The 26,539-nt window shown below is 36.8% G+C and overlaps 1 protein-coding gene across 18 annotated transcripts in view; it reads left to right on the top strand.

Moving 5' to 3' along the window:
* PAM (peptidylglycine alpha-amidating monooxygenase) overlaps positions 1-26,539 on the top strand; it is a 280,689-nt gene that overhangs the window by 179,736 nt on the left and 74,414 nt on the right. For all 18 annotated transcript variants that reach the window (XM_060009091.1, XM_060009096.1, XM_060009095.1 and 15 more), the window contains 2 exons: positions 11,308-11,393; positions 12,909-12,992. In XM_060009091.1, coding sequence (XP_059865074.1) covers positions 11,308-11,393; positions 12,909-12,992 — 170 coding nt within the window. The remainder of the gene's footprint in view (positions 1-11,307; positions 11,394-12,908; positions 12,993-26,539) is intronic.

Raw genomic sequence — 26,539 nt, 5'->3', positions numbered from 1 at the left:
CCCACTTTACAGGCAAGGAGTCTGAAGCTCAAAGATTCAGTGATTTGCTCAAGGTAACATGGCTGGTGGGTGTCACACCAGGATTGAACCCTGGTTTGTTAGATTCCAAATCTAAAGTTATTTCTCTTTTACCACAGTGCCTCCCATTTATTCAAGTAACTGTTGCAGTTTTAGAATTTAATCACTGCAGTGAATCTTAATATCATGTCTTGAACAATCAATAAACATCTGTTAAATGCCTGTTATATGCTAGAACTGCAGCAGGTGCTGTGGGATGTTCTAGGATAAATAATTTTCTACCCCCAGAAGCTTACAGCATAATTATGGCTTGAGATCTTCCGTTTCATTTTATTCTTTGGTAGTTCATGAAGATCAGTGATCTTTGAAAATAGCCGTGTGTTTTAAGCCTCATATTTTGCACCTATAGGCAGAATCACTGTTACATATTTAACAATCCAGAATGACTGGTGTGTCCTGCTTTGCACTGGAAAGGGGTCTGTTCTGTGGTCCTGCCCCTGCATGATCGTGTAGACTGATAGACCTTTCTCTGTGCATCCTAATATTCATCAGGCTGATTCGAGGCATGCAGCGACTGCTTTCTAGTCATTTTTACAATAAACAATTGTAATATGTATTTGGAAGTGTTAAAAGCATGGGGCAATTAGTGGAAATCTCCATGGACCAAGTACCATCAAAGCATTTGTTAATAGGCTTAAGTTATTTGATGAAAGGGGCGTATCACATGGGAACCCAGCTCACATGACTGGGTTTATATAAAAATGGAGTCAGCAAATCACAGTTAATACCCGTTGATATCAACATTCCTGTTTTTGCTCTTCAGTAAATTTTTGTAAATAAAATCCTGGCATTAAAAGATTATTCTGTGACAGCCTTTTCTGAATCTTATTCAGCAAATCACACATTTTGGTCTTTATGTTTTAAAAATATGTCTTGTGAAATTAGCAATATTTACCTTTGAACTAGAATTAGTGAAAATGGCTAGAGGGAACCTGCTTTAGCAGATTCTCTTGGTTCAAGAGAATGAATGAAAAAATAAAATATCACTTAAATGTTATTATGGCCCTAATTGTTAAGAAAAATTACGTACAGTGAACTAAGTGTAGTTCACCGTTCTCATGTTAAGGGAGTATCAGAGCAAACACATTATGTTGCCTCCTTTAAAATATTAATATTCTTAAATATACTATTTTGAAATTAAGTTTATAAAATATATTTCCAAAAGACTTCCAGGTTGGGGAAAGAGAGAATTCAAAGAAAAATGTGAAAGTGAAAACAGCAATTTTGAGTAAAGTAATTGCTGCACGTATTTTTTTTGCTAAAATTATTACTTGAAAGACAGCGTTATAGAGTGAACGTGTAGCTAACTGTCTAGATTCCGTGGGTAAATTATTTATCCCTTGTGGGCTGGTCTTGATTTTTTCATTCTAGCAAGGGACTAACACTAGATCATTTAGAGAACTCCTCTGTGCTCTAAAATTCCATAATTCTGTGAATATAAATTGTATACAAATGCTGAGTCAGATTGGAAGGACATCTTTATTAGGAGTTGGAGACATAAGTGAGTTGCATTTGTTAACTCACCTCAAGCAGACAGGCCACTGTGTTTTGCCATTGAGTTGCATCACTGAATAATTAGAATTCTTAATGACATTATACCCATGTCATTTTATTTATTTTTTTAAATTATTTTCTTTATTTTTTTTCTGGCTGCGTCAGGTCTTAGTTGTGGTATGTGGGATCTTTGTTGAGGCATGCAGGGTCTTTCGTTGTGGTGCGGGCTCTTCATTGTGGCGTGCTGGCTTCTCTCTAGTTGTGGCACGTGGATTTTCTCTCTCTAGTTGTGACGTGTGGGTTCCAGGGTGCGTGGGCTCCGTAGTTTGCAGCACACGGGCTCTCTCATTGAGGGGTGAGAGCTCAGTAGTTGTGGCGCATGGACTTATTTGCCCTGCGGCATGTGGTATCGTAGTTCCCCGACCGGGGATCAAAACCACGTCCCCTGCATTGGAAGGCAGATTCTCTACCGCTGGACCACCAGGGAAGTCCCTATACCCATGTCATTTTAAATGGATTTTTAAAATCTGCCTTGCAGCATATATTCCCTGTTAATCTATAGAGTAGTTATAATCGACTTTATAACCGTACACCAAGGACAATAATTGATGCTTTTAACCAGCTCAAAGTGTTCATCTAACATTTAAAAGTAGGATCTTTTCACTACATATATAGAATCTGTTCAGTATGCAAACTAGTAAATGTACATTACCTAAAACTGTTCTAGTGACCTGGCTTTAACAATCCAGCCTTATTCTCCATTTAAAAATGGGATGGGCTTTTTATCCCCCAATATTTGGCAAAATCCATGCTTCTTTAAAGCATTACAGCTCACAGCATATTTCGTGGGCTGAACTTTTCAGTTGCTTCACAGAAACATCCTCTACTCCCTACCCCCGATGCCACTCAGGCTCAGCCCTGGAGACAGTCAGCAGATGTTTTCCGACTGCTTAACCTCTTATCCTCCCATCTGAGTTATAACACTAATAACAAAAATCTATCAGTGTCAAAAGCCTTGCATTATTTTTCTACATTGAGTCATGGACTTTATCACACTCATTTTATGGATGCAAATCTATTCTTCAGTTGCTCCGTGATATAGACAGTACTTAAATGAACATTCCCAGACTTTCACATATATTTTTGGTTATGATACCAGTAGTGGCTTTTGATGTGTAAGAATATCAAGAACTCATTCACACCCTAAGGAAATCATTTTGAGAATACAAAGCTGTTTTAGTGAAAGAAGATAAGCAAAGAGGATATTTTAACACCATGATGAGATTAAAAATTCACATTTTAAGGCAAGACGAGAAAAATTTAAACATAAATTTTTTCTCTGCCCTTTGGCCTCCTCCCTCCCCTCTAGTGTGCCTTGTGCATCTGCATTATGCATTAATCAGACCTCCCCAATGACAGAAATATCTGGTCAATCATAAAGATCAATTTTTCTTCTTCTGGCAACAGCCGTGTACTTCTTTAGAAGACAGCATTCCTTTCTCAATCCTGTCAGGGCTCACGATGACCCACCACTCACCTTGTACGTGCAGACATCTTTGGTAAACTTTATGTACAGTGGCAATTATCATTTTCCTTAACGGTAGAGATTGGTGGAGAACTGACTGGTCAGACAATCTGGGAGATGCTGGGCTACCCCTAATGTAAGTCCTTAGCTTAAATACTCACCTATGACCTTACTCATGTCACTAGCAGTATCATTTGTATTCTGCCTATTTTACAAGATAATTGTTTCTTACGCTACCAAATATGTGACTGAGCCTCAGATAAAATTAATGATGATTAGGCGACTTGAAACCATTGACCAAATATATAGTCCTGTAAGATCAATGATTGTAATAGTGTAACTCCAGATATGGGAAAAAGCAGCAAGAGGAAACCATAACAGCTTAGTAAGACAGATGGTCCAGAGGCTTTTGGCTACTGATAACAGGACCCAGTCCAGTAACAGCACATTGAGTGGCCTATCAACAAAATATTTGCCTGGTCTGGGAATGAGCATCCCTAGCAACAAGGGACAAATTGGTCACGAAATGCCTCCCAAACTTTGGTCGAAATTAAGACTGAAAGAGAAGGAATTGTAAGATAGAGAATGTTGCCCACCATCCAGTTCTACAAGAGTCAAGCCATTAGCCACTGCAGTTGCGGACCTAAAGTACACCCTGAAAGGAGTTCAGGGTGAAGGTCACGATGGAGCACTTTGTGCTCTGGGAAAACTGGCAAAACTGGCCCTCTGATAGACATTTTCAGGAGAAAATTTTATGAACTAAGTTTCTTGCATCTTCCCGTAGTTAGAAAAGCATTAAAACCATGAACTCAGATGTCTGTTCCTTGTGACTAGCAGCAACCTTCCACTGAGATGTGTGCTAGATTGCACACCCTCCCTGCACCAAAATCACATATATACTGACCTTTTCCAAACAGTTCTCAGAGCTCTCTGAGAGACCGTCTCCCAGCTTATAAACCTCAGTTTGGCTCAAATAAAATTTTCCATTTCTTTCTTAGATTCACTATTGATTAATTTATTTTGTTGACAACCAAAGCGTCAAGCTCAGATTTCCTCTCTTTTCTGTTTGTTAGCTAGGATTTCCCCATTTTCACTTTAGTTTTCTGTTTTCATTGCCAGCAAGTTGGCAAATAGGTGTGTGTCTGTAATAAAGTAAACATTTTTCCCCCTGAAATTATGAAGTTATAATTCATCCCCTGTCTTCAGGCAGCACTTTTAATATGACGGCAAAGTGCTATTCTAATGACATTTTACTGTTGTGCTGCCCTCCTTTGCTCTTTGTAATTGCCTCTTTCTACTGTACATTAAAAGATATTTACAGTTACATTAAGTTCACATGAAAATAGTAGACACAGCATGAAGCAGTTTTCATTATTTAGTCATTTTAATTTTAAAGTTATTTTTTCTCCACATATTCCATCCAGTCTTTTGTGTCTCGTTCCAAATTAGCAGCTCACACTGGTAATGTGTCTAGTTAATTATATGCATGTGCATTTAAATTGCATACATTGATGTGAACCTTTTAATATACTGTGGGGTGGTCCCTTTCTAGTTAGAGTGGGCCTGGTGCTCAATTCTAAATTAACAGACCTCTCGAGGATGCAAATAAGGACCAGCTGATGGAAAAGCAGCAGCTCTGCTGGCCCATGTCAGGAAGGCAGCAGTACCTGTCAGATTAAGTCTCATCCCTTCTTTCCCAGACTTTTAAAGGAGGAGACAATTACTGCATCCAGGCACCAAGGGAAAGTAATAGCACCAGGATTGGAGCAAGCATAGCAATAGCACGATTTGTTGGACTCCATTTGTGCTTGCAGACTTAAGTCAAGGTGTAGCAGTTCTAAGTTCCCCAGATTTGTTGGCTGAATGTGAGCCATAACTGAGCAGATGCTCTTTGTGGCTTTTTGGAGTCAGTAGGGAAATGAGGTGCTGAAAACTAGGTAATTTAGATATTAAAAATTTATTCCTGCTCTCCATGAAAATATGGTAAATTTTAGGAGACCTTGGAAATTGAAATATCCATTTATCTATTCAATGAATACCTTTCTTTATTCTTACTGTAACAATCATTTTTTAAAAATAATGAGTGGTTAGCTATTCAGAGTTTCAAGCTTTGAAAATCATAGTTTTGTTTATACACATTGTTTTGGCATTTGGAGTAATTCTGGAGCACTTTCTCTTTGTGATGTGAGGTTGTATAGTCTTAAGCACTTTCTGTTCTGCTGAGCACAGGACTTAGGGCTTAAGGCAACTTAGGACTGCAAGCCCCAAGATTGTGTGTTCACAATACTGGGTGATTAAAGTGAATGGGCTTCTTCTGTATTACGTCTTGTACTTTGACAAAATCTATGCAGAGCTAAAATTATTGTTTTCAGTCTTATTAATTAATATTTGATTTGGAAACTATTTCTAATGATGCTTATGACCAGCTACTGTTTACAAATCTAAGGGGGCTTCTACAGGTTGTTGAATCTTTTTTGAAAAGAAGAATCCCAGCTGGTTAGATGAGGCTGTTTCCAGCTGTTCTAACTTGGAATCATTCTCAAGCTAAAGCAGTAGTGCTTTACCATCCTATGAAGCTTTAGCTAAGATCCCTTTCAACTGCTTCTAGTTATTAACCACCTGCTGTGTCTTTTTAAATGCCACTGTCTTCACAGGGTTACAGATGCTGATGAGGGGAAAGAGAAAAGTAGCTAAAACATATAAATATGTATAAATAGAAATATATAAATAATAAATATATATATAAATATATATATATAAATATATATATATAGAGAGAGAGAGAGAGAGAGAGAGTCCTGTATGTGAGACACCTTGCTTGGTTACTCATTTAAATGACCTTTTTTTTTAGGGTGATATCACTTTCCAGAAAAGTCTACAGCTTTGTTGCCTCCCTTATGATGATAATGATTCTTTGGTTGAGAATGGTATTTGCATACACTGCCTTTATGCACCCTCTCCACATCCTAGCTACCTGTCATCCATACACTATACAGCAAGATTCACAGCATGTCTTCTGCAATCCCCTCTGTTTCTTCTGCCATGATGAGACTTCTAAAGTTTAACATACATAAATTCCTTGTCAGTATAAATAAAAATAACACAGTCTCCAAAATCTGTGCTACCCCTTGTTCTAAGCACTATAAAATGTGTCTTTGAGTGTAGCAGCAAAGTTTAGACATGAATTACTGCTAGGCTAAAATTAATTGCATCCTTTTCCTTTTTCTCCTTTAATATTGTAATAGATTCATATTATTATACTGCATATCTGAATGGTATAAAGAATCTTCATTAAAATAGAGTTGGCATCTTGCTCTAACTTCTGCTCACCAATGATCATATTCCTCGTCTAAGTTTTAGGTGCCTGTAATAGAGGTGTTGATAGGAGTTCCTTAGCAACTGACCAATTCTTAGTGGACTAGTGTCAACTTTAATAAAATAGAATGGCATGGTTGTAACCGTTTTGAGAGTTTAAACAGAAACCAGCATTACATAATTTTGAACATTATTATTTTCTCACAAGATGAGTATTTATGTTAAATAGGATGGCAGTGTTATAGCACAGTGCTATAACATTTAATATAGAGCCAGGACTTTGAAATCAGAGCATCTTGGGATCAAATCTCAGTTCTACTACTTGATTGTTGTAATAAACATTGGTCAAATTATTTAATCTTTATTGGTCTGTTTCCTCATCTATAAAATGGGGCTACTAATCCCGCCTGATTGGACCATCACAAAGAGTAAGTGAGGGGATGTCAGTAATACGGTTGGTGCAGTGCCTGGCACATAGAAGTACTTAATAAATGGTAACTATTCTCTTTATTCATTTATTAATAAGATATATATTAACCATCCACTACGTACCAAGGGCATTCTTAGGCACTGAGAATTTGGTGTGAACAAAACAGATATACCTTCTGCTCTTGTGGACTTTAGAGCCTCTCTGATCTGTTGGTGGAGAGGGGTAGGGTGGGGAGTGAGGATGATGCCTAGATATTGTGGTGCTATTTTTTCAGGCTGGTGCCTTTTAATCACCTCTCCTATTTAGTTTTCCCATTAAGTATCCTTCTAATTACTATGTTAATGCATACACATTGCATTAAAATTCACATAGGATTTGTCTGAATTGGGAAATGTGTTCTGTGGGTTTATAGAGCAGTTAATGAAATTTGAATACCTGACTCACGCTGGATGTAATTTTGAAAAGTAAGGACATTCCACATATGCCATTGATTTTTATGTGTGTTTCTTAAAGAAACTTTCTGACTTTGGATTAATTTTCCTGTGATTCTGTTAGATGCTTAATGCATTAAAATTGTAATTGAAGACTGTACAGACTTAACTTTAGGGCATGACAATTTTATTAAAACTAGTTTTTTCAGACCAAAGAAGAAATGACTTATCAGTTCTGATTTTCTCTGAGTAACCTTGGGTTTTAACTAACCTTTCACAGATAGAACCAGAGGAGTACTTTAACAGTCAATTATGCTCTATCTGGATAATTCAAAATGACAGGCTAGCACTTTTCAGAGCTTGGCATAGTCTGGAAATATTCATGCCATCTGAATGGTTTCCCCATAGATTAGAGGTGAAAAGGTTCTATAGCAAAGGTCTAAGAATCCGGAGTAGTTTTATTTTCAAATGTTAATTCTCATCATTTTTGCTATGAATACTAAGAAACCACTAGGGAGCTATGTGAATCTTTTCACAATTAATTGGCTTAATCTAGACAAGCCTTTAGGAGTAGCTGTTAGAATTATAAGAATAAGAAACCTGGTCGATGAGGCCTGAAATTACAAGAGCCGTTGATCAAGGGTTGCTTTGCTTCCTAGCCTTAATACTCTTCTTCGCAATAAGAATAATAAAAATTCTCACTATTTTTACAAGACACTGTTTGGAAAGCCAACATATGCAATACTGCCTTTATTCTGTTGGTCATTTTATGTGGAGAAAATGTGACACTGTTTCCATTTAAAATGGGAAATGGAAATTTGAAAATGAAAAGATGCGGCGAGTTTATCCAAATGTTCTTTGCCACTCCTTTATGTTATCCATTGTAGGACTCATTTCTCTTGACCTCTTGTTTTTCCTCTTCACTTAGTCCTGTCACTCATTAAGTTTTAGAATGAGTTTCAATATCCCAGGGCCCTCCAGTGAGTCATCGTTTACTCAGCCTTGAGTTTTATACAATTTTTTAAAAATTATAACAGGATTTTAAAACCAAATCAAAGTTTGCTTTTGGAGCTCTTCTTTTACCAGACCTGTTGAGAGCATGAAACATTGTCTCTTCGCAAATAAGAACTTATTTTATGTAAAATTTGATTTTAGAATTGCATACTCGAATTGCAGCTTAGTTCAGGTATGAGAGTAATCATCAAAGCTGATCTTCATATAATACCATGAAGTCTCTGCCTGTAAGTCAGTCTCATGAATAGAGATATAAGGGAGTGTGACAGCCAGAGCTTTGAATCATGGCTTGGCTGTGTGACCTTTTGAAAGTTACTTAAAGTCTCTGAGCTTATTCAGCTGTAAAGTATAACCTACTTGCAATGACTTGTGAGAGTGAGTATGAGCCAATTTGTACAGAATTCCAGGCAAATGATAATTCAAATTTATTGTCATTTAATTTTTTTTTAAATGTTATACTTGACAGTACAATAAAACTTAGGCCAATTCAATTATTTAAGTGTTTGTATATAAAAAGTTAAAAATGTATTTAGAAGTTAACTTCCCCAAACATTTCTTGAATATTGACTAAATGCCAGGCAGAGCTGCAGGTGCTGGGAGTACAGGGTGAAAGATATGACCCAAACCTCAAAGTCTACACAGTCTGGTTGGAGAGGAGATAAGCAAGGTGATACTTAGGATGCGTGCTATGGTTAAAGAATGCAAGTTGGGTGGGACGGGCATCAGAGCCGTTGATCAAGGCTTTTTTCCTCCTTCCCTGAGGAGGAAGAGTTGAAGTGAATCTTGAATGAAAAGGTGAGAACAAGGTTGTCAGGCAGAGAGTTGGAGAAGGGGTTTTCCAGAAAGAGAACAGTGGAGAAGAGAGAAGTTAGAAATTGGCAGCAACTTGGCATGACTGAAAAGGGTTTTTTTTTCCTGGGGATATAACAGGGACCCAGATCATAAAAGCCTCATGTGTTATACTACAATGTTTAGATTTTATTTTGGTGTTATTTTTGGGAAACATTTGAAAGAATTTGTGCCAGCAAATGACACAGTCAAATATGTAGCTTAGAAAATTTTACTAAACCAGTTTTCTCTGTTATATTTCATTCTGGTTCTTTCTAGTCATACACTGAATTGACTTCCATATCAGAGGAAGCAATTATCTTGTTTAACCTAAGACTGTCATCACATTGCTGTTAAGCACTTGTATATTTATGATCTTTGTTGAAAGCTATGAAAATTGCCATCAAGATCTTTAAATTTTAGTAGCTCACAGCAGTGAGATACCAAGTTCATCGCATCTGGCAATCTCGTTTCTTAAACTATTATAGCATGAGGCCAGGGAGGGAAATTCCGCTTTTGTGCACTGTCCAATACCCCAAGCTTTTTAGCACACTTGGCACAAGGATGTCACAGACATTTGTTCCAATGCACGCGTCTCACATGCTAATGATCCTGCATCATAAGTATATCGTTTTTGACAGTGAACAGTAAGAAACCACTGGGTGACGTGCTTTACATTGCACATTACCCAATTTCTTTCTACAGCCCGATTTAGAGAAGCTAGAGCATTTGCTAAATATAACCTTATAGGGACCTCCTGGTTCCTGGCCCTTTATTCAGATGAATAACTGTTGTCTGCACTTATTGCCTATCCTTTCCCACCATTTCTGGCTGTAACCAGGAAGCATGTTAGGAGTCCCTGCCTCTGACATGGCCTGGGTGTTCTCCAGGTTTCTAGGCTCAATTTCTCCAGGTTTCTAGGCTCAGTTTCTAACCTGTTTAGGAAGCTGCCACGGTCTGCCTTCACTTCCCTTCCAGGCCATGGGCAATGCACTTTTTCTCCTGTGTGAGCCAACCTCCCGGCCAAGAAGCTATTTTTGTCCTTGTCCTTGACGGTCCTCAGACCTTTCAGATCTGCCTAAACTCCTGACTCTGACCTTGCTTGGTGCCAGTTTCTCAAAACACAAATATATAAAAGCGACATGAAAATGTCACCCAACATTGTTTTGAACAAGTCAAATTATATAACAGAATCAACTAAGAGATGTAGTGTAATGGGGAAAAAATGTGTGGTTTGGAGTCAGACAGCTTACCATTTGTGAAATTGGATCTACCATATAGATACCAACGTGCTAGTTACTGTGCTGGGTGACTTACACGTATTACTCTCCCCATCAGAGAGGTTTCCACACAGAAATTGGGCCTTTGAGGGCTGATGTACATGTCCAAGATACACAGCTATTAAGGGGAGGTTGTGGGATTCAACTCCAGAGATGTCTTTCTGCCTGTGCTCCTTTGAGCATATAACACTGCCTCTCAACAGTGAGTCTTTAGATAAAGTGAATGTTTTGTTAAATAATGCAGAACCCTGGTATAGTGCTTTGAGGTTTATGAAGTGCTTTCATTTCTATATCATCTACTTTATAGAACAACTCTTTGAAGTAAGTATAACTATCCCTGTTTTACAAGAGAGAAAACTGAGGCTCTGTAAGATTAAGTGACTTGAAACAATTTATAAATGGCATAACCCGTATTCACAAACTTTAAAAAAGCCACAAGAACCCTGTGAGTGGGATATACTTGTATTGTTCACCCTACTAAGGGTAGGACTATAAATGCCACCGATCCCCAAATGGGAAATGAGTATGATGTTTCTTTTAATCCACTTCCAAATTTCCACTGCATTGGCTTTGGTTTACACACCCTTTGTGTAATGCTTACTTTTCTACCTGATTACATAGAGTACATTCCAAGAATGGTGAATTAAACTGTATATCTACCTCACAGGATTGTTTCACATCAGGCAACTAACAAACAAATCTCCCTTTATAGGTGCTTTTTCACATATAAAATTGTTCTTCGCTCCAGTGTCCCTTACAGTCTTAAAGTTGATATGACTATAATGATGGTATATTGATGTACTTTTCTTTACCTTGTTTTCAAAAACCTCTCCCTCCCCACTCCTCCCATGGGAAGAGATTTATGCACTTTACTAATTGAATCTTCACTTATAGCTACTTTTTTTTCTTCAGGTTTTGTGATGAAGGAACCTGTACAGATAAAGCCAATATTCTATATGCCTGGGCAAGAAATGCTCCCCCAACCAGACTCCCCAAAGGTATACCTGAGGCCTCTTGGATAGCCTTATATTAAACTGCTTCGTTTTTGATTCCAACGTACTTTTTATTATATGTTCTTTCCAACAGCTCTTGACCATGTTCTATGTTGCAATTTCACGCTAAAAAGTACCCTTATTGCCTGCTTTATATTGAAAAGGTTTCATTGAGGTTGTTCTTCTTTCTCTGCCTCTGTTTGATAAGTAATTGGCTCACACAACAGTTTAGATAGAATTAGAAAATAACGAGTATACCTCAAGCCACCTTTGGCCTGAGACACATTGGTTCTTGACAGCAGGAGCATTTCACGAGCCAAGAGAGCTAGGAATTAAATAAATTGCCATTTCAGCAGACAGATTTTTAACAGTCCTGGAACCTGGGTATTTAATGTGATGCCAGACCTCAGCTGGCTTTCTGAATTCACCTCTAAACCGTTCATAGCTTCCAACGTGTGAGTGAATTAACGGACTCTCCTTTATTACCTGGATCTTTCTTAGTATCAAAGTGAACGTATAGTTCTGAAACAGAATAAGACTGCCGTGGTTTAGGGATGGAGGGATGGCATCTTGTGATGCCTCCCTAACTCATGCCTGCACTAATTTTTAAATTTTTTAATATTTTTAACCTTTTTATGCAGTTTTAAAGGTTGCTTTCTCTTTATAGTTATTACACAATATTGACTATATTCCATGCATTGTGCAATACATCCTTGAGCCTCTCTTTCACCCAATAGTTTGATTTCTGTTTTGCTTTACTTCAAATGAGTGTCAGAATCCTCTCTAGAGTTTACCAGGCAGCCACTATCAAACAAGTTTGGAAACTAATAGGGAGGTTTGTCATAGATTTGTTGATGTTTTTAAGATCCATTGGTAGAGAAGATTAAAAAAATTTTTTTCCTCTGTCTATAAATATTTTCTCTGTAGATTTTTTTTTAGCTTACTAGCAAACTCTACTAACAGTAAGACTCTTAGGCACCCTTCAGATTCCAAAACTTTATTGACATTGTAATCTAGTAGGTAATTGGTTTCTTAAATGATATTTTTGCAGATACCTGATTTTGTATGGGAAGAAAAACAATTTCCTGAGATGGTCCTAAGAAGTCTGTTTCCTATATTCAATCAGAAAATAAAAATGAATATGAGTATAATACAAAACAAAATGAAAGAATGGGTTTATGTATGTCTGTTATGTAATCAACAGGGACAGAATTTTGTTTTGTTTTGTTTTGTTCTGTTTCTTGAAAAATGAATGAATTGTCCTCTTAAAGTGTAAGTGATCACTCTGGTTCTGAAGTGGAGACTATGAGTGTAATTCTATCAGAGCTTAGAGAAGGAATGATAGGTTATATCAGAGATTTTCATTGAATGCCTAGTTTATTTCCATTTTCATATAACATAATTTCATATATTATGTGCTATTTTCTTTCCCTTTGGATTTCATAGATCAGCAACCTTTGATTAGCTCTATTTAACTTCCATTTCTAAAATATTAATTTATCTTCTTTTGAATATCTTCAGGTGTTGGATTCAGAGTTGGAGGAGAGACTGGAAGCAAATACTTTGTACTACAAGTACACTATGGGGATATTAGTGCTTTTAGAGGTAAGTTTTGAAATGTTGGAACTAAGCTGAACTTCAATACTATATTGTTTAAAATATATATACTGTTTTCTATATAATAAAATGAAGAATTGACTACACCCTCTGCCCACTAGTAAACAGCTGCTTTTGTCTCTTGGAATTTGAGACTATTGAAGAAATGACTTTTATTTTGAAAGTTATAATCTCTTATGCACATATTCTCTTATGCATCCTACTGTGCTTTCTCTTATGCTGACTTCAGGGTTCTCTTCCTTTCCAATGTATTATCTTATCCACCGTCTCCTATTAGATTCCTTCTTAGCAACATTGTCAGAAAGACTAGGGACAAGTAATTTATTTATATTACTAGAAGCAAGCCACTGGAGAGTCAGCATGTTTTGTAACACAAAACATGTTTAATCGATAATATATCTGATTGTAGTACTAATTATAAGTTTTCATTATATAAATTTATTCTTTTTTAAAAAATTTTTAAAAGTTCTCAAATGCTCAGGTTCATGTCAGTGGTTTATCTGTAATCCACACTTGCCACTTCATCTGTTGCCCACTGCACCGATGCACGGACCCCACCCACTCCATAGAGGCTGCTGAACACTGCCCTAGACACTTGCTGGTCTACCCATATTACCATGCACTTTGTTTAAGTGCTCCTTTTCTTATCATAGAATCATTAACATGAGGAAGGGGCCCTGTTCCTAAGGCAACCAAGACTGGGCTTATTATTCCTTCTGCTGCATTTAGTCAAACTCCAACTGCATTCCAGGTTCACACTTTGGTGTTCACAGGAGTGTAAATGTTAAGCAGTCGTCTTCTTGGCTTGTCAGCCTTTCTACTTTGTCTTGCTGACCTCTACGTGTTTTCTTGAGTTCTCTAACACAATTTTTCTACAAACGAACCTAATACATTTTGCTCTCTAGATGCATTAGCTTTCTATCCAGCCACTAAGTTTAGAAGTACACATCCATCTCTGCCTATGAAATATCCTCTGGGGCCTTTGCTGAGAGCGCCCCATGCTGAAAGTTTCCATAGGTTCTCAGCATTCAGGACTGGGACAATAAATGCAGTCTTCCTCTGGAAAAGGATGTTAGAAAGAATAAATTTATGTCAACTACACTCCAATAAAATTTTTTTAAAAGAATAAATTTATATAATGAAAAATTATAATTAGTACTACAATCAGATATATTATCGATTAAACAAGCTCCTGTGGACCAGCTCATGAACCTAACTTCCAAGTAAAACCTGTTTTTTATAAAAACTATGCTTTGAGTTATGTATAAATAGCTTTCCATTTTTGGAACAGGACCTAAAATCTTAAGTTGTTAATTGTAGTGCTGAGCCAAGGTTTTGTTGAAAACAGAGGAATAAATAATGTTCATGTTTGAGAAACAAAGACACAAATTATCTGCTATCAGGGGAACAGGCAGATTCTAAGACTGCTGACTTCCAAAGCATTGACAAGACTATTATTTTTCCAAAGAAGTGAGGAAGGCTTTCCCCAATTACCACAACTAAAGTAGCTGGTAGTGTCCACACATACGGGACCCCACCCCTACTCTCCATCCTTCTATAGAACCCTAGACTTGACTTTTCAGCCTAATTCCTCTGAGCTTTGTAGTACCTCCTAACAGATACCATACTGATACCCCAGGGGAAATGGGTGATACATATAATATGCTAGTTTTTAAAACATATTACTGTAATAATTTAATTTAAATTAACTTCTTACCGATGAGGAATTAATTTTATAATTTATGTCTAATATGGGGTAATTTAAAAGTATTGATATTTAATATATAAATATATAGTTATTTACTATGAGAGACTGATTAGAAACTTTCATACTAGTTTCACTTTTCACTTGAGAACCTTTTTTCTAAAAGAAGGTGCATATGAGGTAGGACCTATAGTTCATAGATCTTATGATAATGTAATAAGAATGTAAACAAAAAAATTTCACCCGTATAATTCTTTCAGTAGCATTAGATACTATCTTGTGCCTTAAACTATACATGGCTTAGAATAGTAAGTAAACGCGCGGGAAAATATCAGATCTCACTAAAACAACGAGAGAGCATTTTGCGTTTACTTAATTGGGTGTGAGTGGAGATTGAATTATAAAACCCAGGACTGCCAGGGCTTAGATGAATATGCTACAGTTTGGGGAGCTTTGTGAATTAGTGCAGTGTTTTAGAAAGCAACTTTATCATATTATATACATTTTATATAAAACATTAAAATCTTGCTCTAGGCTTTCATCCTAAACTAAAGGAAGGGTTTTGTTGGATTTTTTGGTTTGTTTTCTAATGAGCTACCTACCCACAGTTATTTATATACCATTAACTAGTAATATGAAAACCTGGAAAGTTAACAAACGTCCCTTCATAGGGGACTAATTAAATAAATGGTATAACAACAAAAATAGCAAATCATAAAATTTTATACAGACTACATAAAACCGTATGTATGCTTGTATGTTTCCAAGGATTATAAGGAACAAGGAATAAAAGGAAATAGTCAATAAGCATGAGAGACAGGATCATGTGATTTTTTTTTCCTTTACAATGTTATAACATTCTCTTCATGTTTTTAAATTCCACAAATATAAGCACTATGTTAGATACCTGCCAGTACCTGCCAGTTTGTGCGCTGCATTCCCACTCATACCCTCCTGACAAAAAAGAGTTAAAGTAAATCTTTATGTGCCTGATTAACTATAAGAAGTGACTTACACTTTAAAAAGGTTCTATACTGTGATCACACACTTATCTCCAGATGAACCTAGAAGTGGAATTATAACATATCTTTTAATGATTAAAAATGCATTATAGATATGTTATATATGTATTATATATATATACATAATCATCTTAGTGTCAGTGAAGATTTGAACTTCACGGTATTAGAACTATTGATGATATTTTTAAGAATATAAATTATAAATCAGAAGCAGATTAACACTCTGAGGAAATCACTGCACTCTATTGAAAAGTGGGAAAATGTTTGGCTTAAGGGTATGAGCATTTTTGCACATAGGGAAGGTTTTAGAGAGTTGAGAAGCCTAGGACTTCTCTTTAATAAAGCATCAACAGTGAAGTTAAAATATCTTCTCAAATTTGTTGGCATGTGATAAAGTATCAGAGAGAACATAACCTGAAGCCAGCTGGTTATATCTTGGACTGGGAGGCCTAGTAGTAGGAAAAGATAGGTCTGTGGGATACCAAAAATATTTGTTTTGTTTTGGTTGTTGTTTGTTTTGGAAATTGAGCAGAATGTGAAACTGTAAATTGTCATTTAAAAGGAGCCAACTTTATTAAATGCCATGTCAATCACAATGTCAGACCTGGGCTAGTGCTGGGTATACTGATCTTCTTGCCCAGAGGAGTATAGTACATTCTAGCAGGAGAGACAAGCACAGGAACAGTGTGTCTATAGGCAGTAATAGAAACACATCCCAGATATGGAGGCCGTGGAGAGGTGGAGCGGAACAGCTCTGCCTGGAAGGGCAGTGGGACGTTGTCTGGGAAAGGCTCCTTAGAAGATGGAACCATTGCAAAGATTTGAATGGTGATCAGGAGACTGCAGATAAGTGGGAGCAGGGGTAAGACGTGTTCCCGATGAAGTAGAAGTATGTGCATGGCCATGGGGGAGTGAAAAGCCTCATGTCCGCAAGGAACTCTTGGTGATTTGGCCTTACTGGAGGGTGAAATGCAAAGGGGTAAGTGGCAAGAAAGGAGAAGAGAGATGGCACCCAGAGTGCTTATCAGCAGTAACCTGATCAGATTTTCACTTCAGTCCTAGGCTTGAGTGCATGGGAAAGCTACCAGCCTTATGAAGAAAGATTGGGGTGTTAGGAGGCCAGGGCGAGCCTGGAAGGCGCTCTGGAAGGCCAGAATGAGTCCTTTTTTATTTTTTTCTTTTTTCTTTTTTTGTGGTATGCGGGCCTCTCACTGTTGTGGCCTCTCCCGTTGCGGAGCACAGGGCTCCGGACGCACAGGCTCAGCGGCCATGGCTCACGGGCCCAGCTGCTCCACGGCATGTGGGATCCTCCCGGACCGGGGCACGAACCCGTGTCCCCTGCATCGGCAGGTGGACTCTCAACCACTGCGCCACCAGGGAAGCCCTGAGTTCTTTTTTAAATGTAAGCTTTATAACATTTTATAAATTAATATTCTGTGGAAAACAGAATATAACCCAATTAGAAATGTGTGTCCAGTGTAAGCATAGTATTTGGTTATATGATTAAACTCTAAGACCAGATGGCCTGACAATGCACTTGCTAATTTTGTTATCCTCACCAAGTTTCTAAACTTCTCTGACCTCCTCATCTATAAAATGGGATCATAATGGTTCCTATAAAGTTATCTGGTAAGCACTCGATGTTAGCTACTATCGTTATAGTTCCCATAAAAGGCTTTAAAGTGATATAAATTCCCCTAAATGCAACCTTTTGCCATAGTTGCCCATAATATAAAGAATATGTTGGTTACTTTTCAAGGGTGTCAAAATTTCTTGTTATGTTTAGACACAGAACTGTATTTATGTCTGTCACGTTGCCAGTGGACTTTTCCTAGTTATGCTCTGTTTCCTGTTTTCCACAGACTTTTTCATTATTCATAGTTCAGTTATACAGAGATAAACTGTAAGACCAAGTTCCTGCCCTTAAGGAAATTAGAATAGCAGCAACTAGAGATTTAGAGATTCCTCCTGGTCCTTTTTCTTTCTTTCTTTCTTTCATTGCCAAATTTTTTCTATAGAGTTTTATTCCATAGAGAAAATTCTGCTGAGATTGTTGCAGAAATTTGCCACTTTTCTTCTAGGTGTTTTGGCCCAGGGGAATCAAGAAAAGTGGCCTCTTCTTTACAGAGTTTCCGGCATTAGCTTACTAGTCTCCAACAATAACTCATTTCTCAAATTAGAAAACTCTTGCACTCACCAACTGAAGTTTGGAGCTGATATCTTAAAAAGGAGGCAAGAATTTCTTCCCAAGTGCATAATCTCTGTCTTTGAGTTGGCAAAATTTCCATGCTATAAACTATTTACTGTCCTTAAGCTCTTGGTGCATTTAAGAAAACTAACAGGTATTATTAAGGATACAGATCACACACACACGCGTGCACACACACACACACACACACACACATCCAGAGCTTGCTTCTACTCCTTCATCACAGCCCTCAAAGTACACCTACAGTTTAGCATGTTCCTGGGAGTACAGCTAAACAATTCATTTTCCTTCGAGTGAATGTTTAATACTTATATTCTAAATGAGATGAATGAAACCGAGGGATTCTGTTTTTGACTCTCCATTATGTAAGGGTGAGCTCTAAGAAGTTTCTTCTCCAAATTTCTGGGGTTATATTAGTAAAATCAGATCACAAAATTCTAGTTAGAACCCTTAAAGAACAAATCATTTTCAGTAGCCAAGTTTTCCAGAAAGCTAAGGTTTTAACGCTCTAAGTACTATAGCCTTAAAACATTTTGGACAGAAATCTTTCCCAAATATATAATGCGTCTCATGAAATTAAAATAGGTGCAGATGTTAAATACCTAATGCTGTGCCCAGCACAGAGCAGACTGGCAATAAATGTTAGTTGTCTTCCTTATCCCTTTCTCCCTTTCCTTCATAATTTTGGGATATCATTCTGGATATCAGCTACTGCACAATTATTTCCCTCCAAATTTTAGGAGTAGATAGAGTTTTTTCATCTTACTGGGCTTGTTGCCTTCTTCTATCTGCTTCTCTCTATTTTATGTAACTTCTTCTGTTGTCAAGCTACCACTTCAACTCATTTTAATTCAAACAGAGCAGCGCATGGAGGCAAAGATGAGTAAGAACAAAAGTTTGCCTGCATCCTATGGGGGCAATTGAAAATAAAACAGTAACTGTAATTACATGAGCCAGTACAGTCTGTGCAATAAGAGAGGGGGTTGAGAAGCAAACAAGACCACACCTAGTTTAGAAAAAGATTTCATGTTGCCAGATTGATTTCCTACAGGCCTCCTTCTGCCTTGTACTACATTGATGATATGGAATCTAGGCAGCTAAATTTCATATAATTGTTTATAAATTTAGGGTAAACAGACTCTGAACTGAAACCCTTAGAGGGAACTTTTTGAATAAAATCATGGGAACACAAGTGCCTGGACTTGGTAACCTTCAGATTTGATTTCCTCTTCCCTCCTGTGTTGTTCCACCCTGGCTATGATCCGTTTTGGTGTGGCTTCTGAATAGCTTAGTTCCAGACAGGTGGGTGTTACTAGACATAGGTCATGCACTCGTGAAATGCGCGCTCCACACTTGTACACGTACACACACAAGGGGCTCCTTCCTCGCCACCACTGAAGGAGTAGTAGGGTGAGCATGAGGGGAGGGGAGACAGTGGCAGGCAGAAGGGAAAACAGAGGACTCTGGAGGAATTCTAATCCCACTATGACTCCTGCTGCATGTCTGCCTCTTACAAGACTCTGCCGGGAAGCTATGGAAAAAGCTTTGAAATTGTGGGCCGGGGAAGAATCCCTTGCTAATGCATTTTTGAACAAGGTGGAGCATAGATCAGTGGCAGGGCAGCTACACTTCAAATTATTTCATTCCAGTATAAAGCAGACTACTCTGACTTCAGTGTAATCATTAGAGGTGCTCTTGACTCCCTGATACCTGATTGCAGAGACAGTGGGAAACTGGTGGAATGTTGCTCCCTGTTGCTGCCTGTGTTGTCTTGTCTAAATCTGTTGAAGTAGCTTCCTCCTGCATGCTTTCCAGGGAGACATATACCAAGCCTGCTTTTACTCTCTCCTCTGCAAAGTGAGGGATGCTGTGGGTCGGGGTATTTAAACCCAGGTATTTTCAGGTGTTCTGGATTACTTTCCATGTTTAAGAAGCTCCTTTGAAACTCCAAATGTGGAGGGTGTTATTAATGATTCCCCTCCCCCGGGGAGATGCCTGAAAGCCATTGAGTCTCTACACTAAAGGAGACAGAGATGGCACCTTTCTAACATTCAGCCTGGCCTTCTCTGAATGAGACCCTGACATGCACACATTCCAGCAAGCCTAATCCCTTCCGGCCTATAGAAGGTTAGTTCTCAACATGATATTTTGTTCCGGGGAACACATAATGTTCCCAAGTTCAACTCCAGGGACAGCAGCCCTGTGGTCCCAGGAAGGGTGCACTTGACCTCAGTTTCCCTTTTCTCTCCCAAGGCTGGGATACCTGTGCCATGCAGCAAGTCTCCTTTCTTCCTTCCCCACCTCCCACTTTCTATTTGTCTAATATTCCTTGATGTGGGGGCACAGACTTTTATTCACGTGCTTTGGGACAGATGCAGTTTGGAGTTATGAACTTGAAACCTTTTTGAAAGGTTTTCAAGTACATAAATCATATATTACATTATATCACCTCTGGGCATCTGAGACACTATCCGTAATCAAATATGCTAATATTCCTTTAGCAAAACGTTCAAATGGTCACACTACAAGGGATAAAGACAGACGTAAGTAGCATCACATCATTCAGATCGGATTTTGCTGCCAAACGCTATGAAAAAAAACTTTAGGCTTCCAAAACTTTTCAGGTTTCAGAATTGCAAATAGTTCTAGTATGGGAACAAAGAAACCTGTTCCTTAATACTTGAGTTAATTGGTTAAAATACTAACAAGGATTGGAGGACTCTGGATATATCTGAATATTTTCCCATTAAAATAATCTATCCCAAACTTTATTTTTCATTTTTTGGAAAATACAAAAAGCCATTAAAAAGAAAAGTACAAAAGTTACTCACAATACCTAACTATTTAAAAATCTATAATGTGAGGTGACAGTTACATATGATCTGTGAATATACTAAAAAACCATTGAATTGTACACTTTAAAGGGGTGAATTGTAACGTATGTAAATTATATCTCAGTAAAGCTATTGAAGAAAAGGTATATGGATTCAAAAGAAAAAAAATCTATAATATACCTTCTTCAATCCCATCTTCCTTCTACCCCAACCCCAACCCCCAGGTAACTGAATTTATATCTGCCAGGTTTTCATATGCTTATCCCAGCATTTCTATATTATACTCACAGAAAGCACAGATATGTATGTATATCTGCACTTCTTTTCTTTTTTGGACAAAATTCAGATCACACTCTCCACAGATCTGCATCTGCTGTTGTTTTGAATTTAACAACGTACTCTGGGATTTCTAAGGCAGCACATGGAAAGCTCTTTCATTATTTATAATGACTGCCTAGTATTCTGTTGTGTGGATATATTATAATTTATATATCCTGTTCCCCATTAAAGACGTTTAAGTTCTGAGTTTTTTGTTATTACAAGCAATACTGCAGTGAACTTTAACGTTAGAAATGTTTTAGGTAACCATGTATTGCTACTGCAGCGTAGATTTTTAGAAATGGGATTTGGGGGTTATGGAGTGTTGAAACCTTAACGGATTCCACCAAATTACCTGATGCAACAGTTTTTCCAATTTACAATCCATAGTGAATGAGCAAACCTCATATCCTTACCTGCACTAGATGTTTTCACAGTTAAAACATTTTGCCCAGTGTTTACTTAAACCAAGGAACTCCTCTTACTGTTTCATTAAAAGGATTAGAATTAGCTGGAAGTTCTTAATAGAATTACCTCTATAGTACATAGTCCATGTACAGTCAAAATCTGATCTGTGTACTACTTGTGCCAGAATCTTCTTGGAGTGCTTTTTAAAATGAAAATTCCTGGTTCCAACCAGACCTACTGAATCAAATGCACAAAAAGTAGAGGTTAGGCAGTGGTGTACTAGAGCTGATTCATATTGACCCGTAAGAGCCAATTGCTAATTTTCAGATAGTTAGTGAGCTGATTGTTAAGTATAGCCCTGATTAAAAATAAAGGCAATAAATACTCAAAGGTCATCCTTCCCTAACTATTTTACTACACTTTACTACTATCTTTGCTCTGGGGGGTATTTATGTCTATTGTATCTGTATCGTGGAAACACTATAAAATAGTGTGTCTTTCCAACCCAGTGTTCAGTAATGTCACATTGGTAGCTTGAAATTAACTGTAGTGGGAAAATTTACACCATCGAAATTGAAAAATGCTACAAATCAGTGCTTCATAAATTATTTTGTTGGTTGTTTAGATTTAAGAAAACAATGAAAAAAATATTAGTAATGCTGATTACTGTGAATAGCCAAAAATTTTGAAGAAATTTTTTTTTAAGTATTCAAAAACTACTATCCAGTACTGCAAAGATTTTGCTCACTTTGTTGACGAGCAAGTACAGTTCCAACATATATCTTTGTTTTTCAATAAACAAGGATATCAACAAACATTCTTGTCCAAACGACTCACTAGTCAGTTATAACCATAGATTGGCTAGAGAAAAATTAAGGAAAAATTAAGGACATAGCTCTTTCCACTTCTAAGGGGCATTCATTTAGACATGGTGGTGGTGAGCCAACTTTGGCTTTGCAGAAGAGGGCAATATCCTAGGGGAGAAAGCAAAAATACAGACAGATCCCTAGAAGATCATCAAGCCCCACCTCACTGGACTCCTATAAGATTGGACTTTAATGTGAATCAGAAGTAAACTTTCTATCTGGTTTTAAAAAAAATCAAAAAACGAAAACAAAATTAAGGAAATAATTCTGTGAAATTCAACTGGTTATATGGAATTTATGATAAAGAATATTATTTATTTTATTATTGTTTGTAAATTATGTCCTACACACATTTTATATTAGTAGAACTATAATAAATGTATATTTACACACGCATGCATATTTTTCTTGGAGAGCTTGTGTGTTACCAGCACATCACTGAGCCCAGCATTCTGAAATTTTAACAAGCTCCCCAGTTGATTTTTATGCAAACTAAAGTTTGACAACTGAGGAGCAAAGTTTCCTAGAGGATTGAAGTTACTTCTACATTTTTTTTTTCCTGTACTACAGGTGTATCAGGGAAATCTCCTGGGGCTTGGGACATGAGCAGAATAATTTGCATTTATCAAAATAAGTATAATTAAATCCCAATCTTCCTAAGAAAAGGGGTGCTTTGAAAGAAGAAAATGCCCTTACTGTCTGGTTATTCTAGCACTTTTTTATTTCACTTAGAAATTTGTAGGAGAGTTTATATTTATTCTTAAGTTTTTCACAAAATTTGGTGTTTGGATTTAAAATGCTATTTTACTATTATGGTAGACGACACAACGCATATATGACTTTCTTGGACACACTCCTCTTCATGTATAGGGGTGCAAATCTTCCTTCTTGACACTTAATCTAGATAAACCTTTTTGAACAATGAACAAAAATAAGTTATATCCTTCCATTTTTTTACATTTTTGATTTTTAAGTGGAATATATGGGGTGACAGGGACTAGAAAATGAAAGGCAGAGACCATGAGACCAACTCGGAGAGAGATATGATTGGCAAGAAGGTAACATTCAACCTGCATGAAATTCCACAGCCTCTTAGGCCTTTTCAGATAAAGGGAAGAGATTGCAACATGGCTGAAAAGGCATTATTGAAAACAAAACCATGACTTTGATTTCCTTTTCTTCTGAAAATAGTAAAAACCGTACATCTTATGTGTTATGTACTAATTCATTTTTAAAGCACTTGTTTTTAACACAGAGACTGAGTCTTTGGAGTGATAGAAGGAGAGCAGTGTGACTGGAAGGGACCATCTAGCCCTGCCCCTCTATTTTACAGAAATGGAAATTGATACTCAGAAAGGTTAAGTGACTTGCCAGAGGTGGTATAGCTACTAGTCCAATGGTATTAAAAGCTAAAAGAATTTAATTTGTGTTGAATTTCTAATGTGTAGTTTATCAAAGTTCATGTCCTAACTATATAAAACAAATAATGGAGTCAGTCCTTCTAAAAATCCTTTGAACCACTAGGAAGGAAGAGGAATGAAATTATCCTTGCACAATAGAATAAATATGAATAAAGATTGGAGTTGCTTACCTCATCTCATTTATGCCTTTTCATTCTGATGTATGAAGGAATCCACTTCCCTTATGTAGGGATATTTCTACACCAGGTTACTTGATAATCCCACTGATTTCAGAAGAATTATAATAGGATGTTCTTCATGTTCTTCTCTAACCTTAATTATACACAAGCAGCTTGTTGTGAGTCATGGGAATGATTTTAGGACTATTCAGTGCCTCTCAAATGATCCAAAAGAAGGCTATTATCCTGAAATATTTTTTGGCTTTTGCCAGTGTAAGCTCCCTGATTCTCTAGCTTCCTGCATTTCAATTCTGTTAATCATCTTCAGTTTGGAGGACTAATGGTCCTTATTCATCTCATTCATTCCATGGGACACCTGTTTATTTTAATACCTAAATATGGTCATTAAGTATCAGGAATTGCATTTTCATTCATTTGGTTATGAAAAGATATGTAAAGCACTGCAGTATTATTGCTTTTTAAAGAATATATTCAGAATGTCCTTTTTTCCTTAAAATGTACTTTTTAGAGCAATGTAACATTGAACAATATAATGTTTAGCTTAAGTGATGTCTTCTAGGGAAAAAAAGTTTCCCTAATACTATTTAGTTTCTCACATTTCGCTTTTATTTTCTAGTTGTTTTTGAGACAACCTTATACTTTACCTTCATTTACCCCTTTGCAGCTCATGATTTTTTAATCACCCTTAATTATTAACTCTTTTTTTTAAACTGGTCAGGGTACATAATCATTAACTAATTACTTTCATTTAAATTAATAGCGGATAATATTTTATTTTTTAACCAAAAGAAATTAAGAGGAAAAATAAAGTTACTTGCTCATGGGTTCACATCAAAATTAGGAGATCCAAGGCATTTTTTCACACACTCCACAAATACTCAGGCTGGTTTCCACACCCTGTCCCTCACTAATCCCCTCATTGCTTTGGCATGTTTACGTTTGTTTACTGTGTTCTAGGAAGTACGGTAAAAGACGGAAGTCATTAGAGAGGCTAGGATTTGTACATTCTATTTCCTATTTTCTATTAATTCCTTTTTTATGTTAGTTGACTGTCTTACGTGTAAAATGAGATACCCTAACTAAATATGTGACCAAAAAGACATTTGATGAAAACCATTCAAATATGACATCTCATGACATTTATAAAATAACTGTTAGAAAAATAAAATCCAACCTTCCTTAGGCCTGGAAGAGACCCTTCTAACCTCCCTCTTTCTGCCAACGAAACATTGCTCTCCTCTTCATCCCATTTGGAAACCCTTCGTCCTGCTCCCTGTTTCTTCTCATTCTATATTAATTCTTCTTTTCTCCATCTTTGAAAATTTTCCAGAGGCTGTCTTCTTGTACGGATATCTCCCCTACCCAACACTTTTCTAGCTCCATTTCTTTGCAAGTATTCCTTACCCTTGTTTCCCCAACTTAAGTGTAATGTATCTATCACCTATAATAACAGAAAGGAGAATAAAATCTGAGCAGTAACTGCAAACCCTTCTAAACAAACCCTTTATCTTACATTAGGAAGATTTGCTTAAGGTCTCAGGGAATTTTGAGAGATAATTTGGGTCACTGAGCAGTTTCAGTGTTTTCCATACTACTTCTCAACTCACAAGTGCTTTATGAAGATTAACTTTATTAATCCTCATACCAATTACAATGTAAACATATTGAATGACTGAAAATTAATGCCAAGTCAAATATATGAGCTATAATATTCAAAGTATATTTCCTAATTAATACCGAGGACTACGTGCATGCATAATTATATGTAAATTAGCTACTTCGAATTTATTTTTTCATTGAAGAACCAAAATCAGTACACGATATAGTATTTTAAGCTGATGAAGATAATTGGGTTGAAAATACAGCCACTGATTTTAGGTTGAGCTTCAAAAAGCATATATTCCAATTAAATTACCGCTTTTGCAGACTATAAACTTCCTGTTTGCAAAACAAAACAGGATGTTATTGCCACTAGGTTACCCTCTCTTCGCTTATCATTCATGAGCACTTAGCGGTTTAAGTTAAATAAAAGATGGAGAATATACTGTTGCACAAAGTAGTTGAGAATTCCAAAGGGGGTGAAAGGTAAACCTTTTATGTATATAAAAAATATCCTCCAGACAATTCAAAAATTCATAATAGAGCATTTTATATGAGAAATATGATTTTTAGCTTTATATTTCAAACTGAATTTAAAAGTTTCTTTGATTAAAACTCTTAAAGTTCCTTTTCATTCCATTACTTATTCTTCTGGTACCTTTACTGTGGTTCCTAGACTTTTGCAGTTACATTCTGCCCTCAGTAGGGAGAACAGACAATAATTGGGAGAATGCAAAAGAAAGCTTAGACTTTCAATTAAAAAATGAATATATATTAAAAACTGAGATGCAGAAGTAAAAAGTGGTTGATAGGACTTTTCACTGAGAGAAAGGGGAAATAATAAAATAACTCTTAGTAGTCAGATATAGTATTTTAAAAACTGCCGACCAAAGCCCATGAAGCTAGTGGACAAGCTAGTTAAAGGTGCCAGAAGACAGCACCTTCGGAAAGGCAAATAAATGTTTAAATATGCT

The sequence above is a fragment of the Delphinus delphis genome, chromosome 3, assembly GCF_949987515.2.
Source record: "Delphinus delphis chromosome 3, mDelDel1.2, whole genome shotgun sequence".
Lineage (NCBI taxonomy): Eukaryota > Metazoa > Chordata > Mammalia > Artiodactyla > Delphinidae > Delphinus > Delphinus delphis.
This window is presented reverse-complemented; position numbering and strand designations above follow the sequence as displayed.